Raw genomic sequence first — 26418 nt, 5'->3', positions numbered from 1 at the left:
TTATGGTGAAATCATTTCAATATTGTTCTAAAATGTCTTTTTTTTGTACCTGACTTATGGATATTTTGTACCCTGTCTTGTGGATATTTCACATATACATGGAACTTTCTATTTTCACCTGAGGACCAGAGTTGAGGACACCGGGTTTTAATGACAAGACATTGTATTTTAAATACTCCTCCTGGGGTAAAAATTGTGCTTGACTGTACAATCTGTGACCTTGAACAATCCATTTAACCTTCTGAGACTTCGTATCTTCCTGTGTAAAATGGAAATATAATGCTTTCCTCACAGGATTTGTATTAGCATTAAATGTGCTTAGCTCATCTGCTCATATCTAAACCTCTGCCTGACCTCTAAAACTTAGATGCCCCAAGGTGCACTCCCTTTTCTCTTATCTCCATTTTCTCCTGAAATTTTTGCACCCATTTCTGTGGTTGATAATATCACCAAATGTTGGTAACTACCTATTTTATGTCTCTAACCTGCTGTCTGCTCTCAGTTCCAAACTCACTTATCTAACTGTCTGTCCAGCATGACCACTTGGAAACCTAAGGGACATCTCGGATTAACACGCCCTTTGTTTTGACCCACCACTCCCTTACCAGTCTTCCAATCTGTTCTTCTCTCAGACTTCAAGAAATGGCACTTAGTCCCCCATTTCTCCACATTTTGTCCCCAAAATATTCAAAATTAATAGTCCTCTCTTTATCTTCACTGCTACCAATCTGACTTTAGCTAAAATTTACTCTACTTCCTACTCTATTCTACCCCCACTCCTCTGCCAAACTTTGTCTTCTAATAAATCTCCTTGTGTATTTGTTTTACTGCCTTACAAGTTACCATTAACTTAGTGGCTTAAAACAGCATGAATTTATGACCTCATAATTTCCGTGGATGAGGATCTCTAGATCAAGCTTATCTCTAAGTCCCTTGCTTAGGATCTTACCAGGCTGAAATCAAGGTGGCAGCTGGCCTTCAAATCTCCACAGAAAGTCCATGCTCTATTCCAAGATCATTCAGGTTGTTGAATTCAGCTCCCTGTGGTTGAATTACCAAGGTGCCCATTTTATTGCCCATTTATTTGGCAGGGAGTCACCCTCAGCTTCTAGAGGCTATGCCTAGATCCTTGTTACTTAGTCCCTTCTCTGGCTACATGAAAGCTCACTTCTTCAGGCCAGCAGGAAAGGCTGCCATTTAAAGGCTCACTTGATTAACTCAGGTTTATCCAACTCTCCCTTTTAAATAACTCAAAGTCTATTATAACGGGGACCTTGGTGACCGCGGCAAAGTCCCTTCACTTTTTCCATAAAAGAACCTCATCACAGGAATGAAATCTCACCATATTCACAAATTCTACCCACACAGAAGGAGAGAGGATTACACAAGAAATGTATACCAGGGGCAGAAATCTAAGGGGTCATCTTGGAATTCGGCTTATCACCCCTTGGCTTCCGCTCTTGTTGCCTTCAATCCTAAGGATCCATCTAAGCAGTATGTTTTATGTAAATCACAAATTTATGTAGACTTTAAATTAGATCATGTCACTAACTTATTTACTATGTTCCAGTTACCTGTAATTGCATTTGTACAAAATTCAAATTCCTTCTGATGGCTTACAAGTTTTTATATGATCTGACCCCTACTGGCTACTTTTTAGACTTTATTTCAAGTCACTAACTTTAGCTCACTACCCACAGCCACACTGGCCTTCTTATCCTCAAACATTCTACACTTAACCCTACCCCAGGGCCTTTAGATTTCATTTCCAATATTATCCTCTTTAACCACACTCTAAAATTTCTCCTTTGTTCTAGTAACTTTCTATTACATTATTTTGTTATATTTTCTGATTCTTTTTATGCTTACCTATTTACTGCCTGTGCTCCTCATTTAAAAGTAAACTTTATGAGAGCCCCAATATCTAGAAGAGTGCCTGATACATGGTAGGCATCCAAAAATACACTGTTGGGTGAAAGAAAAGATTCTATCAGAATTAATTGTACTTAACATGGTTCATGATGGAAGAATTCTATATTTACTTTAGGAAGATACTTGTAGTAACTTCACTTATGCAAGGTATGAGGAAGTGGGGGAAAAACAGTGAAACTAATACCTCACAGTATGCCGTTCATTCCATTATCATTTAAAATATTCACGCAGATACTAGTATAAAGTTTATGATCATAAAGGTCACTGTCCTATGTGGTAGTCACATCCTTGCTAAAGAAAGAAACAAAAACAAAACAGAATTTTGCTTTTTCAGGCTTTCATTTTCCTAAATGAACTATTCCTCCAGGCAAAAATTCTAAGAAACCCTTCTTCAGTTAAACAAATTTTACAGAATTGGGTGGAAAGAACAACACAGCCTGATCTCAAGGTATGAGCCACAGATGGTGAAAAATGAAATTGGACTTAGGGTACTGTTTTGACCCTACTTCTAGTAACATTTCTAAATGCCATTAGGTTGAACAGAGTAACACAGGTCATCAACTTGTAATCCAAGTCTAATAACTTGATGGGAAGTAAGCTTAAGCATTTCCTCCCTATTGCATTTTCCAACGGAAAACAACAAACTTTTTTTTTTTTAAGTGAGCAACTCTCAGTAGAAGCTGATAGGCATGATAAAGCATTTTTCCATTCATCAATTCTCTGCATTCTCAAGCACATCTTATTCATCATTTGTCATTTCTAATTGCATAATATGTAAGCTAAGCTTTGGATCTTCTTGTGGTAGATAATAATCATCCTCAACTTGCTAATGATAACTCTAGTACCCACAGCTTCTTATAACCTCAAGGAAATTTGTAGAAAACATTAGAAATCTCGAGTTTTAAAAACCCATTATATTTTAAAACTCTTTGCATTACTTAGCAACCATCCTAAAATAGAAGGAGAAACAATTTATAAAGTACAAAAATGTGGCTTATGTTGATGCATGTAGCATGAAACATTTCATTTATTTACATTGATTGTAAATGTAAATTCAAATAGAGTTTCAAATGTAAATTCAAAAATAAATTTGAATGGGGGTGCCTGGGTGGCTCAGTGGGTTAAGCCACTGCCTTCAGCTCAGGTCATGATTCCAGGGTCCTGGGATCGAGTCCCACATCGGGCTCTCTGCTCAGCGGGGAGCCTGCTTCCCTCTCTCTCTCTCTCTCTGCCTGCCTCTCTGTCTACTTGTGATCTCTCTCTGTAAAATAAATAAATAAAATCTTAAAAAAAAATAAAATAAATAAATTTGAATGTAAATTCAAATAGAACAAGAATTTAAAATCTATCATTTCTATAAATTTCTTTATATTTTGTAATTTCAAAAATAATTAAAATATGTTAATGATGTTTTTATTGCTTCTGTGTATTTTCTGAACTTTCCAAAGTTCCAGCTCTGTTTTTGTGTCATTGTGTGAAGAAAAAAAATCAAGGACAAGGACTTGTTTTTCAAGTTTCCTGTTTTTCCCTCTTCTGTCATAAGATAGATAACTATATGAGAATTTATTTGGAATTTATACTACGTTTTGGAAACATAAATATGAGGTCACCAGAAAAAACCTGCTTGTCTCTGACCACCACCCCCCAATTTTTTTGTTATTGTTTTGTGATTATGTGGGCTAAAAAGCTGAAAATAACTAGGAGAAAAACTTTTAATTGTTTTTATCTGGTCCAGATTTGTTCCATTTGACTCAGCCTCAAAGCACTGTCTAAATTCTAAGAAAAGGCTAGCATATGCCTGGTAAGATGGGTTACAGTTTCTTCAAGGCAGAGGAAACAGAGGGAAAACAGCTATAGGAGACAACATGGTTGGATCAGAGTCCCTTCCCAAGTGCCTACAGTGCCAGCTACCATTGTGAAGTGGTGGCCGACATTCAGGTCCATGAAGTTCATTTTCACCTGCTCCCATGTCCGCTCGGCTCACCCCACTCACATACTGATACTTTGAGAGCTAACAAGAGGCATGCATACCCATGCACTCCCACTTCTGGTGCATTCAGTGAGTGTCGGGCACTGTGCTAGCTTTCCCAAGCTCTTCCTTACAGATCAAACAAAGGAACAAAAATCACAGCAGACACACTCTTGCTTGTATGGGAAGCAGCAACAATCATTAGTTACAGAATCAGGACAAAAGGTAAGAGGTAAAGCCAAACGCTATACTTAATGATAAGAAGGTCCCACATCTTCCCTGTTGGCTGGGAGCCCCGGGAAGGATGTGAACTGTTGCTTCCCAAGGACCGGTAGGAGGGATTACACTCGTATGCTCCCAAGCACATTTTTCTGTCTTTTTACACAGGCGCTACCCTGACTGTCATTGCATTAACTTTGGATCATGGTTTATGCTTTCCTTCCCGGCTGCTATTATTATTCTGTTATTGTCCTGGATCTGGCTTCAGTGGCTTTTCCTAGGATTCAAGTAAGTAAATATTGCATGTTAATCAGATAAATAAAGGTGTTTCGGTTCCCACTTCTCAGCTGCTCACCCACTGCTCTTTGACCTGTTTCACGCACATGGAGTTTCTGCATTTCTGGTCCTCACAAAACTGCCACACATGAGCACATATTTTAAGGATAAGCTAGAATATCATCTAAACAATGTGGGCTGTGGAGGAGACTTTGTAAAAAGCAAATCCATCTCATTCTTCTTTGAGTCCTGAGCTAATAATTTATTAATCAGCCAGAAGGGCATAAGGAATTCATTATAATAAGGACCCAGTCCAGCTTGTTAAAGTGGAATTTCAAGAGGTTTTGCCCCTCCTCTTGGTTGTATGTGGGAATTTCATCTGGTTATCTAGTTACTTTAAACTGTAACATGCAAGATTCTTGCTTCATCCTACCACCAAAACTGGTATGTCCTTGGGAAAAAAATCACATAAAGATGTGAGAGGGTGCCCTGTGGGAAGAATGTTGGATTAGGAATCAGAAGACCAGGGACAAAGTTGTAGCTTCTCAAAATGAGGGGTCTTTCTCAGTTTTGGTGTTTTCAACTGTAAAATGATGGAATTTAACTGGAAGATCAGTCAGATCACGTCCAGTGCTGTAACTCGTATACGTATGTGTCCAAGCTGAAAAACACCGAATATATGGATTCAAGGAGAATTTGCAAATATTGCCTTGGCTGAGACAGAAGCAAGCAGCTCATAATTGCCGATGAGCTACTTAAATGATATAAATGACAGCCAGCATTTAAAATTATGAAGGGCTCCACAGCAAAATCTAAAATGCAGCTTTACATATTTATGGATAACAATACTCTAAAAAGAAAGGGGAAATGACTATCAATCAAACCCTGAGAATCTGTTCCTGAAAAAACCAAATTCAAATTCATCTTTATTGGCTTTTAGTTAAATAATTTCAAGGACCTATGAACAAAACAACAGGAGATCTACTAAGCAGGTGAGACTGAAGTCAGCTACATGTACTTCCTTAGAAAAGCAAAGCACTGGGAGCAGGTGGCATTCCATGCCCAGGCCCCAATTTTCCACGCCGAGTCATTTAAGGACTGGTATTCTTCCCTCTCCATTCCTCTTTCTGGTTTTTCTCCAAAACCGCCACAGTCTTGTTAGTAGTGGGAAGATGGTACTGATGATTTAAAAAAAAAAAAAAAAAAAATCCATTCGTCCAGATTGTGGGAGCAGCATGTGGCAGTCCTCCTGCTGAAGCAAATGTGTGGGATGTCACTGACTTCTGCAGGTGGGCATCAGTGGGGAGAGGCCAGCTGCATACTAAATGCCCCTTCCTGGAAGTCCAGGCCTCCGGGGGTCTATTCAGTTGCACAGGTAGCAATGCAGGATGCAAAGGACAAGAATCCCAGCTAAGGGAGGAAGTGTCCCGTCACAGAACCGTAGCAGTTTCCTTCTTTGTCACCACATATAATGACTTATAAAAAATGTCAGCAACCATGGTCATTATTTTGAAATGGCCCACCATGTATAAAAGGAGAAATTAAGAAAATAAAGGGCAGATGGATTGAAAGGTGTTGTCTATAAGATCAAAAAGCCTGCCAAGTGCATACATTAGGTAAATCCATAAGTCTTGATCAGCAGCATACTTAAATAGTCCTGTTGTGTGGGCGATTGGTTAGATCGGTTACACCGCTTACCACTCTGGCTACTTTTTCAGTGTCCATTTCAGCCAGTCAGGGTCTTCACCTCCAGAGGTTTTAGATCAACACACAGAAATTATCAGCCACTCCCCTGGCAGGCGACCCTACATTCTGGTTAGTGTGTTGGCTGTTAACACAGTTAACTCACCCATTGTAAACGACCCCAACATACCTGGAGGGAGAAGCTCATCTATCAGTGCCACTGAACTTGTTTAAATGAAGAGCTGGATGTGTTGTCATATGCTTCATCGGTTCCTTTGTGAGGGCATTAACCTGCATTTGTAGCAAAGCCAGCATGGCTTTCGATTTCACTATTTATCATCCCCAACCAAAGAGACCAGGTACATGTCCAGTGTACCAGGTGGAAAACATTTTTTAAGGAGGAAGAAGGAGCAGGGGGAGGGGCAGCGGGAGAGAAAGAATCTTCAGCAGGCTCCACAAGCAGCACAGAGCCCAATATGGGGCTCGATCTCATGATCCTGAGATCATGACCCAAGAGTCAGATGCTAAACCTACTGAGCCACCCAGGTGCCCCAAGACTCACCTATTTTTTTAATTCTACTTTTCTGTTCTACAGTAGGATCTCAAAGTAATCCATGGCTCAGTTTCTTATAATACTAGTATTTATATTGTGACAAGGGGTAAAATTTCAAGACTGGCACTAGCCAGTATTTTAGTTGAGATTACAAAAATTAAATATTACTTCATGGATCCTAAATATAACAACATCCATCTAACGTTCAGTGGTTGGAGTGTGCACAGGAGAATGATTTTGAATGTGTAGGATGGATGACTTAAGAATTGGGGAAACTCTCTTCCTTTTAACAAGTCTGTGTAGCAGAGCTACAGAAAAAATAAGTAAATCAAATGTCTTTGTGGGATAGCTACATTCATACCACCTTAGTCTTCCTATTTTCTCCCTCATATATATCCATGTTTAGTCCAACAATTTTACATGACAGCATTATCCTGCATTCTTTCTTTTTCTAAAACTGCTTTTACTGATGTATGACTGACATACAAAAAGCCATAGATATTTAATGTATGCAACTTAATGTGTTTGGAGATACATACACGCTCATGAACCATCATCCATGGCCATCAACCAAGGCCATCAACTTTTCCATCACCTTCCAAGTTTCCTCTTGCCCCCTTTGCTTTTTGAGGTTTTTTTTTTTTCCTTTTATGGTAAAAGCACTTATCATAGGACCAACCTTCTGAGTAAATTTTTAAGTATACAATACAGTGTTGTTAATCACAGGCCTTATTTTAAGCAGTAGATTTCCAGAACTTACTTATTTTTCATAACTGGAACTTTGTACTCTTTGATAAACACCTCCCCATTTCCATCTCCTTCCATTTCCTGGGAAACAACTGTTTTACTCTCTGTTTTCATGTGTTTGATTATTTTAGACTCTACGTATAAGATCTTACAATATTTGTTTTCCTGTGTCTGGTTTATGTCACTTAGCATAATGTCCACCAAGTCCATCTGTGTTGTTATAAACGGCAGGATTTCCTGCTTCTTTAAGGCCGAGTTATTGTCCATAATACGTATTTACCACCTTTTCTTTTCTTTCTGTGCCACTTTTTCTTTACCCACTTGTTTGTCAGTGGGCATCTGTGTTGTTCCCATATCTTGGCTACTGCGAATCATGTTGCAGTAGACATGTGAGTGCAGTTATCTCTTCAGATCCAGATTTCAGTTCCTTAGGATATACACTCAGAAATGCCTTCCTTACCCACACATAAAGTAATCTGAATGAGCTACTTATAGACATTCCAAGAGATAGAACATAAGAATTGAACAATTTGCTCATTTGTTTATTCCCTGGAGGGATTTTTTAAAATCTAATACTATAGCAGTACTTCACACACACACACACACACACACACACACACACACACAATTTTTTTTTTTTTTGAAGACCCTGGACTTCAGGAAAGAAAAGTTAGTCACAAGGGAAAGGTGTAACTGAAAGCAGCCTCTGAAAGAAAGAGAGACTGGCAGTTAGTATTGACAATAGATGGATTCTCTAGTGGATTCTATTAGGGCATAAGAGACGAAGAAATTGAAGAAAAAATGTAATAGAGTTGGTTTTCATTCTAAGAGATCTAGCGTAGACTCCGCTCACGAGTAGTGTATGTGACTTCTCTGCTCCAGTGACCACTCTGCCTAGTGGCTTGAGTCCTGTGTATTCTGGGCAGACTGATGGACCTGACAACCAGCCGTCTCATCAATCCGAGCAAGGTACTGTGGAGTTGATGAGTCACGTATTAATAGTATGTGCCCATGTTGAGAGTTACTGTGCCAGAGCAAACATCGGGGACTCTGCCCTGCCCTCCAGTAACTCATTATCTAACTAGCAAGAGAAAACTTACACATGGGCAGTAACTGACTATCAAGATAGACAATAAAGAAATGAACATCTGTAACAATCAGGTATATAACAAAGTGTTCAGTTGGAGATGTGCCACACGTGGCAAAATTCCAATAGTGCGAACAGACTTGGAAGACATCAGGGTAAGAGGTGTGAAAATATGGAACAAAAATTAGCCCTTGAAAATGGAGCAAACCAGGCCAAACAGGAAAAGGGAGAAAGGACATTTGAAGAAGGGGATAGAAGTATAGGCATTATGCACAGATTGCTGTTACTGGCAAGGAGGTTAGTATTTTATAAAGCTTTCACACAAATCTCTTCTATAAAGGGAGATTTCTTTGTTTAACAGGCTCCGTTATTCTTTTCAGTTTTAAGGAGATGTTCAAATGTGGCAAGACCAAAACCGCCAAACAAAAAGCTTGTGCTGAGGTGATTAAACAAGAATACCAAAAACTTGGGCCACTGAGGTAAGACACACACGTACACAGGCATACAGGCAAACACACCCGCGCACGGGTACACGCTGCTTATACTGCAAGTATCTGTTTAAAGCTAAACATGCACATAATCATCTGTAGTGTATTCGAACACCTGGTAAGGGCCTTGAACATGCTGGCTGTTGTAGCTATAACTCAACATAACAAAATGCATACTTTCGTCTAACTAAAATTTACCAGATAGAATGAAAAGCAGCCAAAGACCCACAGAGGAGTCAAGTCTTTTTCTAACTGTGCAGATTCTCTCAAATTACTGACACAGAATCATCTGGTTTTTAGTGTTTAGTGTTCTGCTAAGATTGCTCTGCCAGTAGCTCAGGGAGTTTCTACAAATTTCCTGACTGAGAAGATAAACAAAAGGATTGGGATTTTCCCACAGGTATCAGGAAATTGTGACCTTGGTGCTCTTCATTGTAATGGCTCTACTGTGGTTTAGCCGAGATCCTGGGTTTATTTCTGGTTGGTCTGCACTTTTTCCCAAGTAAGCATTCCGTATTGTCAACCCTTCCTGTTTTATTCTGTTTCTCTCCTCAGTGGTTCCTATAACTCTGAAAGATTGTATGGGATTCTTTTCCTTTCTTTCCATTGAAACGTTTGTTTAATTGTAATCTTCCCAGGAAGGAAAATGGTAAGGAATGAAATCTAGGGTAGGAGCGCAGATAAGATATTCATATACACTGTAACTAAAGTCGGGCTCCTTCAGACAATGCTGTTTCCATCCTTACAAAATAAATAAATAAATAAATAGGAATGCAAACAGAAAGCTATGTTCTGTGCTTGGGTTGGCTCTTCCACTTTGGGCAAGTCACTTGCCAATCAGTTGCTTCATCTGTAAGATAAAGCGAATAATGGCACTTAACAATGGTGCTGCCATTCTCCCTACCTAAGTGTAATATAAATGTTTATTATGTGAGATAAATCCCACTCCATCCTTGTTAATAACCTGATATGGATTCACGTTCTTTGGTTTTTGCCAACTTATTTTTTTATTCAGTTCACTATCTTGTTTTTTTTTCTAATTATGTTCATTTTTATACTAGTTCACTATAAATCTGTCCCTACCCCTACTTTGTAAATAAGGAATTCCCGAGTAAGTAATAAGACTGATTGTACAAACTAATCTTAGAAGCTGGGTTGAGTTAATTTTATCTCATAGTGTCTTCTAGACCGGCAGTCATGCTGAGTCATATAAAGTGAGGGGGATAATGATAGTGTGATTTTTCTAAATTAAGGACTATCCTACATATCAATATAAATACTTTGGTTTTGAAATTTGTATTGTTAATCCATTTTTCACTGAAGTACTCGAGTTCCTAGATTGAGCAGATCCCTGATGATGACTTCCTGTCTCCCATCCCACAGCAAGAATCCATGTTTGTGGGGACAGAAACCAAAATTGTTCGGGTTCAAAGTATTCTGCCTACATGGAATAAAGAATCCCCTCTCTTCTTTAACCAGGGCCTCATGGCTATGTAGGCATTGACAACATTTTTTAAAGGTGCAAAGTCTGTGTGCAAATTCCTGGTGAACACACAAGTGCACCAATGCGATATGGTAGCACATTTCAAAGGATCGGCTTCAGTTGATCAACTTTTTGTTTGGAACTAGGACTTTTCCCTTTGAAAAGTCTAAATAAAACGCAGCATCCAGTTATTCAATGCAAACTATTCATAGCCAACTATCATTTAACAGTTTGAGTGTTACTTTTTAGTTTTGTAATAGGTCCTAAACCAACATAAAGTAATTATTTTCTTTTTTAAAATCCCACTCCAATTATGTTAGGTAGGGAGAGCATTCTCTAAACACCAGTGTGTAAAAACCAATGAAATCAGACAGTAGCTAATAAAAACCAGGAAGAAAGCCCAGTAGGAAATTCAATATAATCAGTTTCTAATTTCAATTCCTTACAGAAGGAAAGTATAATTCAGGAGATATTTCACTTGCAGCAGAACAGAGTATATTTGCGATAGGCAGATGCTTGTGTTACCTAGAATTCTGAGGGAAAACAATGGGAGAAGGAACAAAGGTTTAAGAGAAGTGGTTTGAGGATACAAATCTGATCAACTTTGATTCATAAATTGCAAGAGCAAATAAAATTTGTGTAACCTTAATATTTTATAATAGTGAGACAGCCTTCATTCATAATAAACTAAAAATAAAATGAAAATAAACTAATAATAAAATAATTATGGTTTTAAAAGTCTTTGGAACAAAATTACTTGAGCATTTATGGCTTGATTTTATTTAAAGTATCTTCTGTAGAATATATTTGTAATATAGAGATTCTAAGCATTTAGAATTTCCAAAACTAGAATGATATATCAAGATTTATAGCTACCACCTAATGTTTTCATTCCATCTGTTTGAACCTGGACTGAATTCAATGTGTCTTTTCATATAAAACAAACTCAGATTACATGATCCCTGACCTAATTTGGCAAAAATACCATTAAAAAATTACAACTCAAATAAAAGCAATAAGGAGCAATAAAATAGTAAATATTGGTTAAGTTTGTTGAATAAATTATACCAAGATAGCTTTTTGCTCAGCAAAAAATAAACAAAATCCATATTTAAGGAAAACAAACTCCTTTATAAAGTTGTCAGATTGAATAAAATAATACACTTCCTTGATTATTTAGACTGCTCAAGTAAATCACAGAAGTAGAGAGTAGTGTCTATAGTATGTACACATTACTGAGTTACAAGGGAGCAAAATAACCTCTAGGGTGTACACATGCTTCTCAGACTACAAAGATTCTAGTTAATATTGCTGAATCTTAAAACCGAGTTCTAATTATTTATGTCTGTTTTATTTATAGCTGGTTTCCAGGTGCTTCTTAACTATTGAGGCTTCTGGGAGTCTGTCTTACTTGCTGGAATGGCCTGGTGATTCTAAGACCCCATCTGTTCCTGAATCACTCTTAATTTGTATAACAATCATTTATGAGCATCTCATACACCATTCTGATAATTAATATTCTTGATTGAGTTTCATAGGGTGCAAAGCATTAAATGGGTTGATTTCATTTATATGATATGGCTGGGCCCTATAATCACAGTAGCAGATGTTATATCTTAAAAAAAAAAAAATCAATTTCTTTTTAAAATTTAGAGAAGAGTTTTAGAGGACTCCAGAAACACCCTTTCCTTGCCACAATTCAATAGTAGGATGTTATACAACAATTATTTAGGGCTTTGCCTAGTCTAGTAATTGTTTTTGCCTCAATTCTCTGCCAGTATAATGAAAAGAAATAATACAAAGAAAAAATTGTTTACCAAATCCTTAAGCTTTACCTAAAAAGAAATTTGCCATGTAAGGCTAGTATGTCAGTATATGTATTCATGGTTTTGAAAATAAGGAGACATATATGGAAACAACGGGAACATGGTCCGAGATTTTTAGCTTGGTTGGAAATTTGGTTGGAAATCCATGGATTTTAGGACATATTATCCAGAATAACTAACCTGTACCATAACTACTACTTGTAGGCCAATAGCATAGTCAATTGCTGTTCAGTTCATACAAATTTTGATGCCATTTTTTAATGTACACATCTGTCCTTTTTCAGGTATCCTGGTTTTGCTACAGATTCAACTGTTGCCTTACTTATAGGAATCCTATTCTTTCTTATCCCAGCTAAGAGATTGACTAAAACTACACCTACAGGAGAAATTGGTTGAGTATTATTTATAATTCTGAATCAATTTGACAGAATTACAAAACTTCTGCAAAAATTACAAAATTCAGTTGGTTTCAGTTAGCACTTAGAACAGAAGGAATGGACATACTCACACAGCCCCTGGCTTAGGATGCCCTGTGTGCACACTACAACCCTTATTCAACTAGCACATGCCCTCCCCCTACAAGAAGGATCATCTTACTTGGCAGAAGTGAGAAGTAGATTTCATTATGCACCATGGTTAGAATTCCACTTCGAGTGACATTCTGTGGTCCACAATAAGCCCACTTTTCCTGCCATAATCAGAATTAACCTTACTATTGGCAAACATAGGAACGGGAACTTGGAAGTCACACATCATGATGAGCCCTTAGTAATAAATGCTGAGCATCTAAAAAGGTGAGGAGTTTCAAGAGAATGAACATTTACAGCCTCATAGTAATCCTGGAGAGAATGCAAATCAAACCCACACTTAGCCAGAACTTAGTGTCACAAATGAAAGACAAGGTATTCAGGGGGAGCATTCCTTGTCTTTGTAATACATGGACAAAAAAGTATGTTTATGTAAATATACCCTCCTTCTCCTAATACACACAAACTTTTAAAACATAGGATTCATTCATATCTGTGCTTTATACTAATATAGCTTGTTTTGGGTAGTCAGATTCCTATGCTGTTATTGTGGGACAAATAATTTAAAATTGTTTAAAAATAGTCTAGTAGAGTTGTGGGTTTTTTTTTTAATTGTTGGGTTTTTTTTTATTTCTCTCTTTTCCTCCTTTTTTCACTTGGATGGAACTGGGATTCATGCAGTTGGGTTGGCACACCTGACTTCCTGTGTCCAAATTAATAAATGACTAGTGAGTCAGATATCTAGGACATGACATATGTAAATAACATAACATTGATATAAGTGCCTTTTGTTCATTACTTGAAATTAGGATATCTCAAAGTATGTTATAAGGAGTTATAAAAGTACAGAGAAATAATTTCTATGAGACTCTGAGGACATTGACCATTGCAATCAAAGCCCTAAGGCCTGTCAATGCCAACTGTTGAAGAACCAATGCTTGGCTTAAATTTCCTGGCTCCCACATCTGAATCCCCCTCTCAGAAAGAACTTTGCTTTTGTTGGGGAGAAAGAATTTCCTTTGCCCTTCAAGACCCTTCTTGCTGGACTAAGAATCAAGTTGACATAAGACGGATTAATGGTAGAAAGTCAAATATAGTAGTGTACATACAGGGAATCCACACAGACATGGAAGTTCCAAAGACAATGAAGCAATATCACTCTTATATGAGCTAAGAAGAGGAGTAAGGGTCTGAGGATACAAAGAGAAGAAAGACCATTAGTGGGAAGGCAAAAGGAGACATTTGGAAAACAAAGGGTACCTAATTGTGCAGTTAAGTTTCTTAGGTAAAGAGGAATCTTTGTTAATCCCTCTCTCTTCCTGGTACAAGCAGGTAGTTGAGGGGTAGGCCAAGAGCTTTTTCTGAGTCTTCTGGGTTTTGATTTTGATTGCTTTTAACTCACAATAATGTTCATGCCAAAGTGGCCCACCTTGGGCAGCCTGCACTTGGACCCCATACCCCCCATCCACCATTCTCTCTCTTCTCATTCTTCAACTCTTATTCTCCCTGATAAACTCATCCACACTAGGTTTAAAAATGACAAATAAGACATTATATGTTAAGTTTTACATGAGAGGTAGATTTCAGAGATGTTTATATTTTAACAGGATATATGCCTTAATTCAAGTAAGAATAGCAAAATTTCCAACAATGGTGATTGTAGGTTTGACTTAGGTTTGGGGGAAGGAAATAGGAAAAAATCTTATTAGTAACCCTAAAATCATACTATGTAGTTTCTTAGGTAAAGAGGAATCTTTGTTAATCCCTCTCATTTAACATTCTCAATAAATCAAATGAGCCATTATGACCCAACTATCAAGAGAAATCTTTATGATAATTGATTTATAAGAATTTTAAGTTTTATGAATGATACTTAAATTATTTAATCTGAACTTTGATTTTAAACTGAAATTCTGATGAATCTATTATGACCCTCCTCATGATTTGGGGGAAAAAGCAATATTCAAGTAAATACTAGTGAATAAAATTATAATATTATACTGGTATTAGAACCAATGGCACATTACATTATGCATAGCAAAAAATAGTACAGTCTGACGCACTGTGTTGCCCGAGGGAGGCAAAGATGTTAGTGCAATGAATGAATGAGTGAATGAATGCTTGAAAGAATGAATGAGTGGCATTATAAATGACAATGTTATAATCAATCTAAATTTACTCTATTTTATGATCCAATGAATTTTTCCAAGTTATGACATTTTTAAAAACATTTTTGTAATACAGTGTTCCACCTCAGCCTGGTAGAAATTACTCAAAGTCTAAATCAAGTTCCCTATCTATAAACAATATAGGAATATTAAAAAATTCTTATGAAATGGTGATTTAGGATAATAAAGAAAAATGTCATATTGTCATATTTTAAGCAATATATAAACTACAGGACTTGTGTTTTTGCAGTTGCTTTTGATTACTCACCACTGATTACTTGGAAAGAATTCCAGTCATTCATGCCCTGGGATATAGCCATTCTTGTTGGTGGAGGGTTTGCCTTGGCAGATGGCTGTGAGGTAATACTCTGTGCCTAAGACATTTAACAATTAACTAGACTTTTCAAAAGAACAGGAGATATTCAAGCTTTGGTATATTCAACTTTAGCCTATCATTTTAATGATGCAGATTTCAATAGCCATGCATTAATTATACTACACAGATGAAGTGAGTTTAATAATTTTTATAGGCTGTAGGCATAAAACATCATTTTTTAAAATGCTGCCCCAATATGGCAAAAGGAATAAAGCAAAGAAGATTAGAATTCTTTCACACTGTTTTTCAAGAGACAGAGAGAGAGTAAGCGTGGGGTAGCCCAGGAGGAGCAGAGAGGGAGAGAGAGAGAGAGATTTGCAAACAGCAATATGCTGAGTGTAGAGCCCGGCCCTAAGATCATGACCGGAGCCAAAATCAAGAGTCAGACTGTAGGGACGCCTGGGTGGCGCAGTTGGTTGGACGACTGCCTTCGGCTCAGGGCGTGATCCTGGAGTCCCGGGATCGAGTCCCACATCAGGCTCCCAGCTCCATGGGGAGTCTGCTTCGCTCTCTGACCTTCTCCTCACTCATGCTCTCTCTCACACTCTCTCTCTCTCAAATAAATAAATAAAAAAAAAAAAAAAAAAGAGTCAGACTGTTAACTGACTGAGACACCCAGATGCCCCAAAGAATAGAATTCTTAGCTTAGCTATTAGAAAATTAGTTAAGTAAGAAAAAAAGATATATAAAAATCATACATACAATGATTCCTAGCAAAACATTTTGTTCATAACTTTATCCTTATTTCATGATGAAATTTTTAAAATATTTTATTTATTCATTTGACAGGCAGAGTACACAAGTAGGCAGTACAAGTAGGCAGAGAGGCAGGCAGAGAGAGAGATGGAAGCAGGCTCCCTGCTGAGCAGAGAGCCCAATGCAGGGCTCCATCCCAGGACCCTGAGATCATGACCTGAGCCGAAGGCAGAAGCTTTAAACCACTGAGCCACCCAGGTGCCCCTTTCACGATGAATTTGAGTAGGTCACAGACCTACTCAATAGGTCTGCTTCAATATAGGATAGCCCTAAGGCTGTCAAAGAAAGAGAGTAAGAAAAAACAGTACTTTATTACTTACTTATTTATTACATATTCAGGGGGAGCCTGGGTGGCTCAGTCATTAAGTGTCTGCCTTTGGCTCAGGTCATGATCCCGGGGTCCTGGGTTCAAGCTCTGAATCAGGCTCCCTGCCCAGCAGGAAGCCTGCTTCTCCCTCTCCCACTCCCCATGCTTGTTCCCCCTCTTGCTGTCTTTCTCTCTGTCAAATACCAAGAAAAAAAAAAAAAAACTCTGTTGCATATTAAGTACATTAAAGGTACTTTGTACATGTTTATTGAATGAAGTCCAGAGAAGATTTTACATAACTATGGCTAATATTATATTATGTTCAATTTTAGGGAGAAATAAAACTACCGTGAGGAATAAAGTTGCTATTTCTTTGTCCTATCCTCTATCCAGTTTATAAAAAGGTCAAGTCTAGGGAGGCCTTTGTCACTTGAAAGTCACTGTAGGACTCTTTAGAAGAAAAGTATCTTCTCAAAAAGTCCATGAAAATTTTTTACTCTTTGACTCATTAAAAACCTCTCACTTCTGTGAAACACTTAAAGGTCATAGCTATTCCATTTCCTTATTCAGTCATCAAAGTAAAAAGGATAGTGAGAGAGAGGTGTTGTGGTCCAGGCTTTAATTTCTGGAAAGTTAATTTTTTAGTTTTCTCGAGACAAATAACTATCCACTATCTTCTTACTAGCCTATAGAGAGACTTTTTTGCTTCTGACTTCATTGTCATTTTTTTCCGTATGGTATTTGGACACTGAGCTCTCAGGTATACGATTTAGTAAGGGGTGAAAATCTTTGAAATTGTCTCCATTTTGAGTGCCACTTAACAATGTTGTTTTACATCAGATTTGGCTTGCCTCATAGACCACTCAAATGTAAATGATAGAGATATAAGGCAAATACACTCTTCTACTATTACAGCAAGAATGAGATCTGGTTTCTGAGAATCAATAACTTCCATTCTTTTGACTGATAATTTGAATTGTGAGGGAATAAGAATGAGCAATTCTGACATTGATATGAAATTTGTCGATCTCTGCTTCCCAGAATTTCTGTCTGAATTGGACTCCAGATACTCAAAGGGATTTTAAAAGCATTGGCCAGACCGTAGAATTGCAAAAGCTAAGAAAATGAGAAGTCACAGACTTCTTCTGATACACTAGGCTCAATCACTGGCAGAACTAGGGAAACCCTGGAGGGGAGTCTTGAAGTTCCTAATACAAAAAATTGAATTTCTATGGAATATCTAGAATAATCCTACCCTTGAGTAGGTATACTGAAGCCATGAGCTTCAAAAATATGTTACAAAGATTTGGAGACATTTACTCTTCTAAAATTTTGTTTCAAACTCTATTTAGTTTGGCAAATGGCCAGAACTAGATAACTCTTCTGTTTGGGAGAAGATAGCCGCTAGCTACTAAAGCATTCACCTCTGTAATTCCCCATCTCTTAAATGCCCTTTAACATAGTTTTAACATAATCACAGTACACTAAGTGACTCAGGTATGAGTAATATTCATATACTCATAATGGAAAACTTTAAACATTGATTTAATTAATGTTGATCTATAAGTAAAAGAAATAAAGGGACAGGAAATATATGTATGGTAGATGGCGTAAGAAAGCTAAATCCTTATGTAACATGTTAGTCAGTAAATAATGTCTAAATTTGAAAATGAGGAAAAAACATAATTTAAAAAGCAGCCATAAAATAGCTAATAGGGGTTGAAAGTTGTCTCTGGAGAACACAACTTAGGAGATGTGAGAGGTAGACCAAAGGACTGCCATTTTCCTAAAGCCCTGTAGTACCAAATGACTTGCCAAAATATCCATGTATATTAATTAGATAAAATTTAATTGAAAAAATGTGGGAAGACAATTCAAATTTCCTAAAGCATGTCAATAATATTAAAATAAGAATAACTGAGAGCTCCTCCATGTCAAAGCTACCTAGATTTTCCAAACCATGAAAAAATATGGAAGATTAAACTTCAACTTTAGAAACTGAGTTCTTAGAGCAAGTGATACAATTTATACATTTAAATTGTGTCTGCTTAAAATGAATTATTAATGAATAATGTTTCTTCTTCTTCTTCTTCTTTTTTTTTTTTTTTTAGGAGTCAGGACTATCTAAGTGGATAGGAAATAAATTATCTCCTCTAGGCTCCTTACCAGTATGGCTAGTCATTTTGATATCTTCTTTGCTTGTCACATCTTTAACAGAGGTAGCCAGCAATCCAGCTACCATTACCCTTCTTCTCCCTATATTATCTCCATTGGTGAGTATCTCATTCATCTGCTTTTATACTCATCCAAAGAGCAGTGTTCTACTTTGCTGGTTTTCATACTCTGGTATAGAATCAATTTTTGGCATGTATGATCTTCCTATAAGTAACTTATAGAGTGCTCTTTATTTGCATTAATATGTTTTTAGGAGACCTAACTCAGGAGAACTCTTTTCTTCCACATTCAAGCAGCAGGATCTTAAGAGAACCACTTCCTTTCTCTCTGCCCAAATTTTTCATTCACACACAGTGCGAGGGTCAGCCTAGATCCTGTCCAACTGTAAGACTTTGGGAGTCCATGTTTCCCGGCAACTTCAGTATTTAGATCTCGAACACTGACACTTCCCTCTCCAGATTAATCCTCAATTTCTGAGAAGTGGTTCATATAAATGATTTGCAAGTGAATGAAGAGCTAGGCTTATATTTCAGGCTTTACGCTTAAATATCTTAGACACAGTTTTCTACAGCCTGAGAAGTAATTTTAAAAGATAAGTGAAAAGTGGATTTGTAAGGAGAGAGAGGAAAAGACAATCTTCCTTTTTTCTCCCCACCTAGCTAGCGATTACAAGAAATAGCTGAGGTAAAATGTTTGTCTTATTTAGACACCTGAGTGTGGTAAGAGGATAGCACTTTAAATTAAGAAGGATTGTCCTTCTGGAATTGTTCCTCTACAGCTCAAGGGGCATATGTTGGCATTCTTGAGCTGCTGCTTCATGTTAGAGAAGAAATGTAGACAGTTTATATGGGTAAAATATCATTTTACTTCTCAACATGGCACAGTTAGAAAATAATGTGATAAATTAAGAATAGTAGTAATTCTTCTTCTGTGATGATCCCTAAGCCAATTTTAAATTATATATGGCACAGAGGCAGAAAGGTTAATGGAATAATGAGAAGCTTTGGAGCCAGAAGGATCCACAACCCTTCATAAGTTCTCCTGCTTGCCAGCTTTGTGTTTGGGCGAGTTACTTTAGCTTTTCTGGGCCTTAGTTTCTTCGTTTGTTATTTGGGTCTATAGTAGCCATCTTATGGGTCATTGGGAAGATTCCGTTATTTTACATAAATGCACACACACACAGAGCACCTAGCACTAGATAAATAATAAATTGTTTCTGTTTTTATTTAGCTCCTAGAATAAATGATACTTTATTTTCTAAATGAACTGAGCTATACTACTTAAATGGGCACCAATAACCATATAAAAAAATAAGAGGAAGAGACATTTCTGAAAAATACTCTTCAAGTCATAACTGCATTTGTGTGTATAATATTTTTAAGATTTTAACCTGCTTCTGGGAAAGCTCATCATAATGATTTTGTTCATTTTGATACTTGGTGCCTACCTCAAAATTTTACTTAGACTCCTTTTTATCTTTTCCAACAGGCTGAAGCCATTCAAGTGAACCCTCTTTATATTTTGTTACCTTCTACTCTGTGTACTTCATTTGCATTCCTCCTTCCAGTAGCAAACCCGCCCAATGCTATTGTTTTTTCCTATGGCCATCTAAAAGTTATTGATATGGTGAGTGAGCTGAAAGATAGCAATCAGGTCCAATAGACATTTTTATTTGTGATGTCTTGGGTTATCAACCCTTTTACACACTAATCAGCTGCCAGGAGAAGCCTGATTAGAAGTTCTAATCTTCTTCTAAAGGTGAGTACATGATTGGTCACAGAATCGTTTTTAAGAATGATAACCAGAAGCAAACTTGCCATTTGAATTTGCAGTCACAAATATAGTGATACTGAATGCATCAGTAATGTCCTAAAAAAATGAAAAGAGCATAGAATATGTTTAGCACAATGGCTTGAAACTTACATGTCAAGACCAGGATCCAGTTTGACATAGGCAAAAGGAAGAAATAGGATTAAAGAAATTCAGCAATCATGCACTTTGGTTTTCTGTCACAAATATTTTGCAACCAATACTTGCTTCAAACAATACATTGGACTCAGTACCTGCCAATGAAAGGTCATCTTTCTTGTTTTGATTCTAATAGTGGCACCTAAATCATGGGACATTTAAGTGATAAAACATAGGCATTTTTGCCAATACAAAAGTAGTGGTAGTCCAGGACTAGCTTGAGAATATTCTACCTCCAAACTTGATTACCAACTTCCAAACCAAACAAGAATATAACGAAGTAAATTCAGTGAGCTTACATGAAAATGCAGTTCCAAGTAAATCCCGGTTCTCTCCTTCCACACACAATGCTGTCCCTACCCCCCTGCAATGTAAAAACTCTGGAAAGGTCTCTATGCCGAAGTTACATAATATCCCTTTGAAAAAGAAATTGTGCATAAGATAATATAACCAGTGTCCAGTGTATGTGAATTTTAAAAAATAGAGCCAGGATTCTGGAATAAATGAGTGGCTTACATGGATAGTAAAGGCGGCCTCTGTGATAATCATTGCTAGTATCCCCTTTTGCTTTGGGGCTCCATGTTTTAATACAGAGAATTATCTCTCTGTAAAGAGGTAATAAATATTTGACACTCTGGGCCATATGCTGTCTGTCACAACAACTCAGTTCTGCTGTTGTATCATGAATATAGCCAACAACAATATGGAATCACCATGGGTGTGGTGGCATAATACTTTATTTACCAACACAGGTCATGAGCAGTAGTTTGCCGACCTCTGTTTTAATGGATAGAAAGCAAATTTGAAATTTTTAGTGGATGCCAGGATGATGATATAAGAACCAGAAAAATGAGAACTCTAAGGAAGATGAATAGAAGCAGCATTTTATTAAATCTCAGTAAGAGAATACTGAAGGCTAAACTAATAATAGTATTGAGTGAATATGAAGGATCCAGTTATCATATAGTGACCTGAACCTTATCCACTGAAATACAAGACCTCAAAACTCCTATTCTGATTTAACATGAAATGACAAATTTTTAAAGGGATTTTTTTTAAAAATATCATAATGACTCCATTATATTCCTAAGAGGAGCCTCCTAGAATCTCCAACTAAATGTCATTTAGTTGGGGACAGAGTCTCTCTCTTCTTTTTTTTTTTTTTAAAGATTTTATTTATTTATTTGACAGACAGAGATCACAGGTAGGCAGAGAGGCAGGCAGAGAGAGAGGGGGAAGCAGGCTCCCTGCTGAGCAGAGAGCCCGATGCTGGGCTCGATCCCAGGACCCTGGGATCATGACCTGAGCCGAAGGCAGAGGCTTTAACCTACTGAGTCACCGAGGCGCCCCAGAGTCTCTTTTGACATGAATGGAAGAACTCATTGTTTCATGAAATGACAATTTATACCCATCATTTATGATGCATATAAATCTGACTTATACTTTCTCCTGTAGTATTCTGATTCTCCTTTAGGTTTTCTCTTCAGAAAACTGACATTTATGCTTTTTCCTGTTCAAGGTTAAAGCTGGACTTGGTGTTAACATTGTGGGTGTTGCCGTGGTGATGCTGGGCATGTCCACCTGGATTGGGGCTATGTTTGACCTCTCTACTTATCCTTCCTGGGCTCCTCCACCAGTCAGTAATGAGACTATGCCATGACAAGCATGAATCCCATGACTGACTGTCGTATGGTGAGTTTTGAGAACCATTGAGAATTCACTGCAGACCTGGTACTGGAAAATTGATGACACATCTAAGTTTGTCGTTACGTCACTGCTGTGGTTCCAGGAAACACCCAAAACCTGATGTCATAACCCAGAGTTCACAATCCCCTTGAGATGCAACCAAAGAGCATCTACATGTCTTTACCAAGAAGCCCACAGCTGAGATTTTGCTCATGGACCATATGCATCCTGCTTCAACATAAGAGTAATCTATTACATGACCTTCAAAGAGATTAGGTGATTTGCTTCACTTTACAGTTTGGGTTTGGTGTAGCATTTCAAACATCAATTTATTATTTTAGAAACTTCCCATAGAACTAGGAAATAAAATATACCGTTTAATTAGGTACTTGGATAAATCATTTCTGTAGTGTTGTTGAAGGGAATTTGTTGAAAAACCCAAAACTATGGCCAGCTGATGGTGCAGAAAAAGGTTTAATCTGATTGAAATATGCATTCTCTCATTTTAAAAAGTACCAGATTATTCTTGATGTATGCATATAGTATGAAAATTGAAATTGAATTAGTAGTTTCAAAATTATAGTTGAATCCACTAAACAATAGAAAACTCAAGGATAAGGATTAATTTCTACTTGGCCCTATGTTAGATTAATATAATTCACATCTTTAATATCTCAATGCACTAAGAAATGTATTTTGTAGAGCTGTGAATAATGCTTGTTATGATTTGCACCGTTAACACAGTATAGTTATAAAAGAAAGCTAAACACTATAAAACAATTAACACGTTTATGTATATGTATAACAGTTTTGCTTAAGTATTTATCTTACTTCAGAAATATATAAAGTCAAGGACATCCAAGTGACTCATTTAGTTAAGCATCTAACTCAATTTCAACTCACGTCATAGTCTCAGAGACGTGAGATCGAGCCCTATGGCAGGCTCCATGCTGGGCCTGGAGCTTCCTTAAGATACTCTCTCCCTCTCCCTTTACTGCTGCCCCTCCCTCAAAAAATAAAAAATAAATAAATGTAAAAAAATTAAAAAATAGAAATACATAGTGTCATATGTAAAAAGAGGGGATTCAGGAATTTAAATGAATTATCACTATGTATAGAGACAAGGAAAGTCATGTAGCTCCATTATTACCAACATTGAAGTGAAATAGTAGATAGAAAATAAGAATAAAAATTTACAAAAGAAAAAATAAATTATTCATGGGCAAACAAAAAGGAAAGGAAAAGAGATCTGAACATTCAAACAAAAGTGGGAAGAGACTAGTCTCCTAATACTCAGGATGTGAAGAGGAATGAGGTCTATTGACATTCCAAAATCAGACTTACAGGGAGGAAAATGACAATCAAAAACAAAATATTGCATGTGCAGTCAGGAAAAGGAGAAGTTAAAACATAACAATTCTCACACTAAAAATAAAAAGGAAGACAGAATAAGAAAATACCTTTGGTATTTTTAAACTTTGCAGAAATAATCTGGCCTGGTTTGGGTTTTTTGGCAAAGGATAGTATTTATAAAGTTGTTCTTAAAAATAAAATATAGTAAAAAGTCTCTTAAAAAGGAAGACATTTCTTTAAAAAACTTCTGGGACTTCATCAAAATCAAAAGCTTCTGCACAGCAAAGGAAACAGTCAAAAAAACAAAGAGGCAACCCACGGAATGGGAGAAGATATTTGCAAATGACAGTACAGACAAAAGGTTGATATCCAGGATCTATAATGAACTCCTCAAACTCAACCCACACGAAACAGACAAACACATCAAAAAATGGGCAGAAGATATGAACAGACACTTCTCCAATCAAGAAATACAAATGGCTATCAGACACATGAAAAAATGCTCATCATCATTAGCCCTCAGGGAGATTCAAATTAAAACCACATTGAGATATCACCTTACACCAGTTAGAATGGCCAAAATTAACAAAACAGGAAACAACATGTGTTGGAGAGGATGTGGAGAAAGGGGAACCCTCTTACACTGTTGGTGGGAATGCAAGTTGGTGCAGCCTCTTTGGAGAACAGTGTGGAGATTCCTCAAGAAATTAAAAATAGAGCTTCCCTACGACCCTGCAATTGCACTCCTGGGTATTTACCCCAAAGATAGAGATGTCGTGAAAAGAAGGGCCATCTGTACCCCAATGTTTATAGCAGCAATGGCCACAGTCGCCAAACTATGGAAAGAACCAAGATGCCCTTCAACGGATGAATGGATAAGGAAGATGTGGTCCATATACACTATGGAGTATTATGCCTCCATCAGAAAGGACGAATATCCAACTTTTGTAGCAACATGGACGGGACTGGAAGAGATTATGCTGAGTGAAATCAGTCAAGCAGAGAGAGTCAATTATCATATGGTTTCACTCATTTGTGGAGCATAACCAATAGCATGGAGGACAAGGGGCGTTAGAGAGGAGTAGGGAATTTGGGTAAATTGGAAGGGGAGGTGAACCATGAGAGACTATGGACTCTGAAAAACAGTCTGAGGGGTTTGAAGTGGCGGGGGGGGTGGGAGGTTGGGGTACCAGGTGGTGGGTATTATAGAGGGCACAGCTTGCATGGAGCACTGGGTGTGGTGAAAAAATAATGAATACTGTTTTTCTGAAAATAAATAAATTGGGAAAAAAAACAACAAAAAAAAACTATATGATAGATTGTCCATTATTTGTTTATTAATTAGTGCAAAATTTATCATTTTTTAAAAAGTTGTCCATTTAAACCTTAGAATACAGTGCTTCTTTATGTATATCTTCTAAGTTCCCTCTGTTCGCTTGTTTCTTTCCTTATCATACGTTGCACATTTACTTATGATCAATAGTGTTTCTTTTTGGCTTTTTTCCGTCATTCAATTAATCACTGCTGAATTATATTATGTGATGAATACATTTTAATTATGAAAAATGAAATGACTTTTCAAGAATGAGTAAGTTTTGCTCTCAAGAAAATAATATAAGCATTTCAACTTAAATCATTTTAATGAATTACTTCCAACAGCTGTCAGTACAGGAAAAATAATACTTAGTCAAAATTTGTTTAAGTGAGCCATATCATTCTCTTGCTACATCTTTCTGTTTAGTTGCGTTATCAAAAATGACTTAAGTCATCCATTTCACATTTGCCCTATTTACATCAAAGTTCTCAAACTATTTTAGTTTGAAAGTTATATATTGTCTTTGAAAGTTTCCAAAAGGGAATCTGAACAGATGATCAAACAAATCTCAGTCCTCCCACTCTGTGGCAGATAGTGTTTTTGTTATTATCCTGATCCTTACCTAAAGGTTAACTAGAAATCTTTGTCACTTTAAATTCCAGTATCCGACCTAGGATTGGATCTTTCTAGATAATAGTAGCAATTTCACTAAGTGCCTATTTACTGTCTGTTCATACAGGTGCTTAGAAGACTCCCCTGGCTTATGTGTATCCTTCACTCCCCTCAATTGCCTCTGAACATGTCAGCATCTCTAGAATTCAGACTTCCTTCTTTTCAAATGACTGCACTCTGTCCACCTTACCCAAGTAAGCCTTATCCAAGGCTCTGTTCTTCTTTTCAGCCTGGGAGGTAGGGAAGTACACTTTTAGCCAATGGTACTAATTAACTCTATTAAATAACCCTATTACATAACCCTACTAATTAACCCTATTAAAATCCTATTTTAAATTAATAAAACAATATCCCAATGCTTTTACTATTTCTTCACATGTGTACTACATGGTATTATATTTTAAAGATTTATTATTAGATGTATTATTCTATCTCTGCCATGGCTAAATATATTGGTAAGGACCTTTGCGATTCTTTTGTTCAAAGTTTTATTGATTTAGCTAATGAATGACTGTCTTTGCTTGACTATGTGGATTTTAGCAAATTAAATGTTTTTGTTTTTGTTTTTGTTTTACTTTTAGGAGGGGGAGGGTTGTACTAATAATGAAAAAATAAACCCAAACAAACTGGATTAGTTTTAGTACTCTGACATTATCTGAAAAGGAAAAGTTGAAATTATTACTGTAGGACACCATTAGCTATGTTACTCAGAAATGAAGCAATTTAATCAAAGTAAAAATTTACTAGGCAAGTTTTGGAATGCAGATATCAAAACCACAGGACCCCCTTGTAGAAGTGAAGACCAGAATAGCCCAAGGGTAAATGGTAAAACAGCATATAACTAAAGCAGAA

The 26418-nt window shown here is 36.9% G+C and overlaps 1 protein-coding gene across 4 annotated transcripts in view; it reads left to right on the top strand.

Moving 5' to 3' along the window:
• The window catches only part of SLC13A1 (solute carrier family 13 member 1), a 91314-nt gene extending 65384 nt beyond the window's left edge, over positions 1–25930 (top strand). For 2 of the 4 annotated variants that reach the window (XM_044246487.1, XM_044246489.1), the window contains 8 exons: positions 4289–4408; positions 8847–8945; positions 9355–9456; positions 12548–12654; positions 15209–15318; positions 18509–18670; positions 20061–20198; positions 22060–23708. In XM_044246487.1, the coding sequence (XP_044102422.1) occupies positions 4289–4408; positions 8847–8945; positions 9355–9456; positions 12548–12654; positions 15209–15318; positions 18509–18670; positions 20061–20198; positions 22060–22200 (979 nt within the window). In that variant the 3' untranslated portion in view covers positions 22201–23708. Of the gene's footprint in view, positions 1–4288; positions 4409–8846; positions 8946–9354; positions 9457–12547; positions 12655–15208; positions 15319–18508; positions 18671–20060; positions 20199–22059; positions 23709–25633 lie in introns of those variants that run through there. The other 2 variants (XM_044246488.1, XM_044246490.1) reach the window with 2 other exon arrangements.
• The last annotated feature ends 488 nt before the right edge of the window (positions 25931–26418 follow it).

This window comes from Neovison vison, chromosome 4, assembly GCF_020171115.1.
Source record: "Neovison vison isolate M4711 chromosome 4, ASM_NN_V1, whole genome shotgun sequence".
NCBI classification, from domain to species: Eukaryota; Metazoa; Chordata; class Mammalia; order Carnivora; family Mustelidae; genus Neogale; species Neogale vison.
The sequence above is the reverse complement of the archived record's forward strand: the minus strand, read 5'-3'. Positions and strand labels throughout refer to the sequence as shown.